Source organism: Acanthopagrus latus, chromosome 7 (assembly GCF_904848185.1).
Source record: "Acanthopagrus latus isolate v.2019 chromosome 7, fAcaLat1.1, whole genome shotgun sequence".
Lineage (NCBI taxonomy): Eukaryota > Metazoa > Chordata > Actinopteri > Spariformes > Sparidae > Acanthopagrus > Acanthopagrus latus.
Genome location: NC_051045.1, coordinates 3,682,483 through 3,690,672, shown reverse-complemented (window position 1 = coordinate 3,690,672; position 8,190 = coordinate 3,682,483). Strand labels below are relative to the sequence as shown.

The window sequence follows — 8,190 nt, the reverse complement described above, 5'->3', positions numbered from 1 at the left end:
ACAATAACAGGTACAAATTGATCCTCAAAGCCCCGCCCTCCTCCCTCCCCTCACCTCGTCATCCTCCTGCTTCTCCCCCCCCGACAAAAATGTTCTCCCCAATATGGGGTGAGAAAAATTCACAACAAATCAGTTATCCTTTGTTTTCAAAAACTCTTCTCCGCGTCATAAATATGTACAACTTCTTTTTTTTAATGGAAGTTCCCGGAGAATTAAAATGGGTTAAGACGTATAAAAAAAAATTTTAAAAAAAAAAGAAAAAGAAACCCAGTGCCTTCTTCTCCGGATGTAACTGTGGAGGAAGTAGTAAAATGATCCCGTGCCGTTATAAATAATGGGTCAACGTGTTCAGTAAAGAATTTTTTTCATACAAACCAAACGGGGATTTTTTTTGCGGACTTGTTTGACGAATAGTAAATCTCTGTCCGATAAGAGTAGAAGAGAGTGTGAAGAGGCGAACAGACGTGAAACACACAGTTGTGTAATGTTGGTGTTTGGACAGGTGCGACAACAGAGCACATAAATTATCAAACGGTGTCGACATACCCAAGTTCAACTCCGATATGTTCTGCCGGTTTGTGTTTCTGTGGTATAAAAACACACACACAATAAAAAAAAAAAGTGGTCCAGCAATGAAGTGGCGAGCAAATCTGAAGTGGAACAAGCCTTTTTTTTTTTTTTTCTTTTTTATCTTTTAAAGTTTCACACTTTAGTGAAGAATTTAAAAGCAGGTGAAAAAGTGAAAAGCCAGAAACTCACAAAGGATTTGGACTTTGTGCTTCTCACACATACACTGAAAAAAAGTTCTGATTCATCACAACGCAGTCACAAATAAAAACATGAAAACAAAAAGAAAAGCACTGTAAAAATAAAAACAACAAAAATAAAAGAGTGAATATAAATATTGCACTTCCAAACGACATGTAGTTCCCAGTGCCTAGTTGTTATCCCTTTTGTTAGAGGTACAAAACATCCTGTTGGATGCAAAATCTGGACGGCAGCCTTAGTCACTTTATTTATTTATCTATTTTTGTTGCATATATCCACTGAGGTTTTAAGTATTTTAATCACTGCCTTGCATGTGAAGGTCCAGTGTGTAGGATCGTCTGGCTGTGAGGTCTCACCCTCCTCCACAGGCATTTAAATTGTTGATAAATATGTATTTGTAATCAGTTTGTATGTCGTGAAATTAATGTATGTAGAGAAGGAAATACTCCTGATGTCCCTGCAAGAAAGCAGTCGAGTGATTTCCAGCTCGGGCAAGCTTGTTCATAGTCATTTGGTGGATTATCTACAAGTAACTGACGACTTTATGGGACAACTAAGCTCATTTTAAGATAACATAAACAAAAAGATTTTCAGTTTCAGGTGATGACACACTGATAAAAGCATCATTATGAATATTGTCTTCAATTTCTAGCAATGGATCCTCGTTAATCCTACACACTGCACCTTAAAAACAATCCTGAATACCGACTGAATCGATGCCATCACGACTACTAGTCGTGCAGAACGGCTTAACCTCGATGATCTCGAGCTACAGAGGTGACGGGGATGAACGTGACTAAGCAGTGGGAAAGGTAATAACCGATTCATACACAGAACAAGCATTCATAAATATTCCATTCACACAAATGCATGTACGCATGAAACCACACATATATACACGCAAGCCCTCACTCAAACCCACAGACATTACGTATTTACATTTAAGGCACGTTAAAAACAAAAAAATCTATGTACACGACAAACTAAAAGAAACCAACACAACGTTCAGTCCCTGTAGTCTTTTTTTCGGTAGTGGGATGACTTCAGCCACTTCTCTTTTTCTGCACGTGTGCAGCTTCGACTCAAAAGACAATCAAAAAAAATACAGTATCTCACAGTAACACGCACGCTGTGAGCTGAGAAACATGGATTCAAACTCTCCGTCAAGGCTACAACATTGCTGATCGTCCCGTCTTTGGTTCGTTACGACTTTAACTCTTTGGCGTTATCTGCTTGGAAATCGTCTCCTCGATGTATGAACCCAGGAGCGAAGAGTGATAACTCTTTAGGAGTAACGCCACTTTTCTCTTTTTGCGACAGAAGCACCACGCCGCTTCAAACCTGATGTGAGGGGTTTGGTTTTTTGTTTGTTTTTTTCACAGGTCTGCGGTGGTTCCAGTCCCAATCCCAGTCGACTACACAACAACGACGACGCCGGCGAACTCTGAACATGAAACTAAACAGGATTCAAACAAAAAGTGATCAGTAGGAGTCAAAAAAAATCAGAACTCAAAGGAAGGTCAGTCAGTCAGTCTGTAGGTGTCTTTGGAATTAGAATCAGTAGATTTCCTTTGAGTGCAAAAAAAAAAAAAAAAAAAAAAAAACACAACTCAACTCAACCCAGCGCTGTCCACCAACCTGAGGCAGAGAGAGATCTTTTTTTTTTTTCCATGAACAGTTGAGAAACATCCATCCATGCTTTTTTTTTTTCCTTCTACGCCCACTAATGCTGAGTTTAGCCTATCCCAGCATGCATCAGGAGAAAAAAAGAATAATTGGGGAACACCTCTGACAGACCAGGTTTAGATTGTGTTGCAATTTTGTGATAAAAGCTGAGTCTATTAAATAGATTTCAACATCTAGCAGGTATTATTGTCTTCGCTGTAGCCACTGATCTTTGGAAAAAAACAAAAAAACAAATGTGTTCAGGAGATTCTAGAAGAATACTTTGAGGCTGCAGCATAATTCACAGCTCCTGGCTGTCGCACGCTACATGTGGACATCAACACATCGTGAAAAATCATCATTAGCACCAGAATAAAGCAGTTAGGGGTGAGACAGAAGCCTCCATCACGAGAATCCACGAGAGGAAAACTCAACAGGCATCTCACTGCATCGAAAAGACTAACGGCAGCCTTCTGCAGTCACTTTCTTGCCAGTCTCTCTTTTTTTTTTTCTGGTAATAGTCCCAACCTGCCAACAAACACGACATAAATTAAAAAAAAAACAAAAAAACAACAACATTCATTTGGCGTGGAGATCTTTGGATTTTTTTTTTGTCTTCATCTAGTGCAGCACAGTGGAGTTCCAGTGGTCTCTGCTCTTTTTCTGATCCGCTCTACATGATCCATCCGCATTTCTCCTTTCTTTTTTTTTTTTCTTTTTTTTTGCAATCATACGGCCGTGTATGTAACTGGGTGTTCTGGCGGCTCCGGAGGTTCGTCTAGGCTTCAGACGCGGCCTGCGGTTTGAGCTGTGCTTTCTCCATGGCGGTGCCGTACGGTAGAGATCGCTTGAAGAAGCCGAACTACAAAAGAGAAGCAGAAATTAGAAGCGAGCACAGACCCTGATTAGTTTAGTTGCAAACTGCGTAAACAGATCCTGGAGTACGCTCTGTGACTGCGGAGACAGAGGAAGGAATTTTTCACATGGAGTGGAAACATTTCAGGGAGATTTTGTGCTCAGTGGCAAAAGTAAAGTAGGAACGGGACCAATCTAAATGCATACGATGTCAGTATTCTGCACTGCATTGTGCAATAAATATTTATCCCATAATGATAAGTTGAAGCAAAAGAAACATGAGAACTGGCATCAAATATATAAGTACCTCTTGTGCTAAATGGACCTTTTCAGAAAATTACACATTATAATACTGGACCTTGATGATATCATATCATCAGAATGTATTTGTTGATTATATTTTGCATTATTAATCTGAATCTGCAAGTAAATAGTAGCAAAAAATGATCAAATAAATGTAGAGAGGAGTTAAAAGTCAAATATTTCTCCTTGAAATCTTTGTAAAGTTGAAGTAAAATGGAAACAGGTACAGTGCTTCACTTCTGTAAAACAGAACATATGAATTCTCACCTTGTATAAGACGTAGATGAGCAGAGCCAGAAGCAGTAAACCAGCCAGGATGGCCAGAATGATGATCCACAGAGGAACCGAGTTTTCGATATCGGGCTTGTTCCACACCACTGGCGTCACCACCTGAGGACAGAAAGCACAGCTCATTTTGAGTTTGACTGGACCATGAGAGGAAATTGAGACGGGACCTCTGGTGCGGATGAAAAATGATCCCTAAATACCTTTTTGTGTCCGCTGGGAGAGTGTCTGGGGAGGATGGCGTAAGGCATCTTCTCCACAATGTACGCGGCCAGGCACTCCAGCACGTACTGCTTGTAGGATCTCTGAAGGAAGAAACAAAGCAAGTTGTAAAAAAAAAAAAAAAGAAGAAGAAAGAAAGAAAGAAAAAGAAAATGCAAGCAATTCAGTGATCGTGCACTAGGAGGCGACAGAGACCGTCTGCCTCTTCAGAAGACGATCCCTCCAGCATTCCTTTCCTATGAGGAGCTGTGATGCTGGATAATGAATTTTCAATGCATTCACACATGTGCCTTGTGTTACAGAGGGTGGTAAATACTGTTCAGCTCAGACGTGGCAGGCTGACAACGTAGTAAACTGGTAAGAAATCTACAACGCAATCTCATTTAGCAACTGTCGCTCCATTTGTCGAGGCAAATATGTGAGACTGCACAGAACTGATCCAAGACCAGTCGACACAAACGAATGTGTGAGACCTACTGACTTCTGCAGCTATGCGTCTCTGCCAGCTGCACATTTTTAAACCTTGGTGTTTTATTCTTTAATGAAAAATTGCTTCTCTTGCTTCCTGCCAAAGATGAGACATGAGAAAATACAACAGGCACCGGTGGGAAAAGACTGATCTGCCGTTTCCTCTGCCGTGCTTCTGTCGTCTGGTCGTAACACGTGTTCATCTGCGGTGCGTGTCTTAGTTTCTAAGGCGAGGGGCGTCTCCAACAAACCTCGATGAAGGTCTCGGCCCAGACTCTGGAGCGAACTTTAAGGACGGCGGTGGTTCCCTTCTCCAGCAGACCCACGTTGCAGTCGATCGTCCAGCACTCGGAATTGGAACAGGACTACAGGAACAGAGAGAAATGGAGCGAGGACAGTGTTAATTAAATGCTGAATGAGTTTCCTCTGAGTCGTTCTTGTGCAAAGATTAGTCCCATAAAACTTTAAGCAGCTATTCTGGTATGAGCACCGCCGCCTCTTGTCGTAAAGATTAAGATCTGGTGAGCATGTGCGTTCATAAATCTAATGTCCCAGTTGTTATAAAGAAAGATTAAAAACATATTTTAATGCTATTTTTCTTTTTAAAAAAATCCCAGCGATGTTTAAGACGATTGTTAAACTAACTTTGTTTTAGTGATATTCCCCTTTCACACACTCACATTTCATGTAATCCTCCAGCTAACAGATTAGTTTGCTCAGTAATGGTAGTTTTGTTGAGAAAGATTAAAGATGCTATTTGTAAGAAAAGTTGATTTTTGAGTCTCGGTCCCATCTGGTCAAAAAACTGACGGGCAGCCGACACGTCAAACAACCCTAAAGCCTCGTTATTTGACGAGTTGGGAATGAGACTCAAAAGCAAACTAGACAAACTAACTCTCTTCACAAATACACAACACAGTTTCACACTGTTTTACTTTGTTTGAATGTGGCGGACCCTGCCACCTTCCTAACTTCAAACAGTTGTCTGGAGACCTTATTTTCCTCTGAGAGCAGCTTGTTCATTCAGAGAACAAAGTTTGTATTATCACCCCATTAACATTGTAAATATTAAAAATCTGAGTTTATTATTTCCTCTCCAACTCTACCTGGTGCTCCTTTAAAGTTTCTACGAGGAACTTTAATTTTCTTTTGTTTATTCTGGGGACACTGTGAACAAAGCAAAACAAAGTCATCTTTGTTTTCAGTGCTCTACCACCAGACTACAGAGCAGAGACCCTCCATTCATCGTCACCACTCCCCCGGTAAGTCCATGACTTTTCAAAAAGTGGACTGAGTTACAGGCATGACAATAATAACAACTAATAACTATTTAGAAGTAGTCTGCTGGTCTCCGCTGCTTATGTAGGTCATGCCGAGGGATCAGCATTAAACTGAGATCGTGTTGAGTTCGTTTTCTTTGGTGGGTTTTACTGACAAGATCACATGACTGCACGCAGGTGAAGGACATGCAACAGTGAAAACTGGCAAGAGAAGGACAAACAAGAGCCGCAGGTCAAATAAATATAACAAAGAGCCCAATGTTATGATCTGTATTCCACGCCTGCTTCAAATTAGATCGGAGGAATGTCATGAGACTGTAGAAATGCAGCACGCACCACTCTCCACATTATTGCCCGACCACTAAAACCAGCCCATTTTTCTCAAGACTGTACAACACACAAGTCCTAATTAGATCCCCATAATGCAGCTCAGTATGTTTAATGTTTGAGAACATGCACACACTGTGTTGCAGAGCGGGCGCTGCAGCGAGGCCGCCGACCAGACCGAGAGGTTTCGGCGGGTTTCCTGCGGCAGCGCATTAGTTTACTTATTAAACCGAGCAGGGCAAAACAGAGAGGAGGAGAGCGGGCCTGCCTGGTTCCTGTGGGCTCAGTATCAGACAGACTTAATGAGGGTATTCAGACAGACAGGGAGCATATCAGTCCACTTCCTCCTGGTAGACCTCCCTAATGCCCGAGGCCACCGGGGCCACGGTGGGTTGTGGAAATGACACGAACATGGACCGGCGCCAACGATGCCTCAGACCCAAGTCCCTCATATTCACCCCTGGGGGATTATGCGGTCAGGATCTGGATCCGGGGGAGGACGGGGAGGCTGTTCCCACAGCTTCATAAAACATCAGTCCAAACTCACGACACAGCTGCAGACCAGCAACAGGTCCACACTGTGAGAAGTCAATTATTCATCGAGTCGGTCGAGATTCTATCGACGCGTCAACCGAGCACCTGCCGGTCCGAGCCTCTCGAGTCTGAGCACTGCTCAGCTACATGTCGATATAAATATAATCCCTCTGGGTTCTGCAGTATTGGCCAGACTGGATATTAACAAAGGTTTTATCAATGATTAGTACATACGTATGATTCTAATGTCTCATGGATCAGATACAATCCGTTGGATAGATCATCTTGAAGAGCATCTTTCGATCTGTCAGACTGTTCGTCTGGTGTTAAAAGTTGTTATTTTAATCATCATTAATATAAACTTAGACTTTGGAACACTTCCCATAATAAACCATCGAGTCAGCAGTTAAAGAAGTTATCAATAAAAGGACGTAACTGTCCATCAGAGGACAGATTCAAAAAGCTCAAAAGAGAAGTGATGAACACCTGCCAGGGAAACATATCACACATGTATGTAAATTTAATCTCACATATTGCCTCCAGTGATGTCAGCTAGTGAGTTGCATCATGGGTAATGTAGGCAGAAGGTTTTGAAAAGCAGTCGACTGGTCTTGCATCACGACAGATTTCAAACAAGATCCGCCTAACAACACCAGGAGATATCGTCTGTTTTATGCCACACGTTTTTCTTCAAACTGGTGCCTACATTACCCACAATGCAACTCAGCCACTGACTGACATCCCTTGAGACAATTCATGCAGCTTCCTCTGGAGCCATAAAAGACCTGTTAACACACGTATGTTACCCTGTAAGTACTAAACACACAATGAAAGTGCTTTAAAAAAAGTTAAATGACAAAATGCTGTTTGATAATAAGTGTAATTAAAGTCGGTCCTTTGTTCTCTGCGCATCGCGCCGCTCTTCAAAGACTCATTTTGAACTCTCACACTTTGACCTCGGCTGACAGCTTCGTTCAAGCATTGCTAAACACTGACACGCTCGGATCAAGAGACACTTTGAACAGAGATGTCTGTCCTGCGGAGAAACGGGAGAATGGGGTCCTTCATGCTAACGTGTCGTAGGACGCGCTTGATAAACGAGCGCGCTCAGGAGCGACGGGCGCTCAGACAAAGACCCCTTTTGGCTGAGGCAGGTACGCACAGACGTACAAGCTACCTGCAGCTGGGTGGATCAATAGGGCCAGTGTGTGTGTGTGTGTGTGTGTGTGTGTGGGGGCCTCCAGGGGCCCCTCACAACACCCAGAGCCCTAAAATTAAAGAGCCGTCTGTGAAGTAACCAGTGCATCACTGACAAAAAGGCCTCCCATGTCCTCTCAGCCTCTCCACCACCACTAAAGGCTCTTTAATGTTAATCACCACAACGGGGACAAGCCTGCGCCCTTTGACCCCTCCCTTTTAACGACATCATAACCTAATTATCCAATCCCAGGAGCCTCATATAAGACCCGGGCCGGTGTCACCA

General features: G+C 42.5%; 1 protein-coding gene across 1 annotated transcript in view; it reads right to left on the bottom strand.

The window, feature by feature from the left end:
• Window positions 1-249: 249 nt before the first annotated feature.
• The window catches only part of itga5 (integrin, alpha 5 (fibronectin receptor, alpha polypeptide)), a 39,471-nt gene continuing 31,530 nt past the window's right edge, over window positions 250-8,190 (bottom strand). The window contains exons 27-30 of the mRNA XM_037103700.1: window positions 4,818-4,931; window positions 4,080-4,181; window positions 3,859-3,981; window positions 250-3,295 (exon numbers count right to left, since the gene is read on the bottom strand). Of these exons, the coding sequence (XP_036959595.1) occupies window positions 3,212-3,295; window positions 3,859-3,981; window positions 4,080-4,181; window positions 4,818-4,931 (423 nt within the window). The 3' untranslated portion in view covers window positions 250-3,211. The remainder of the gene's footprint in view (window positions 3,296-3,858; window positions 3,982-4,079; window positions 4,182-4,817; window positions 4,932-8,190) is intronic.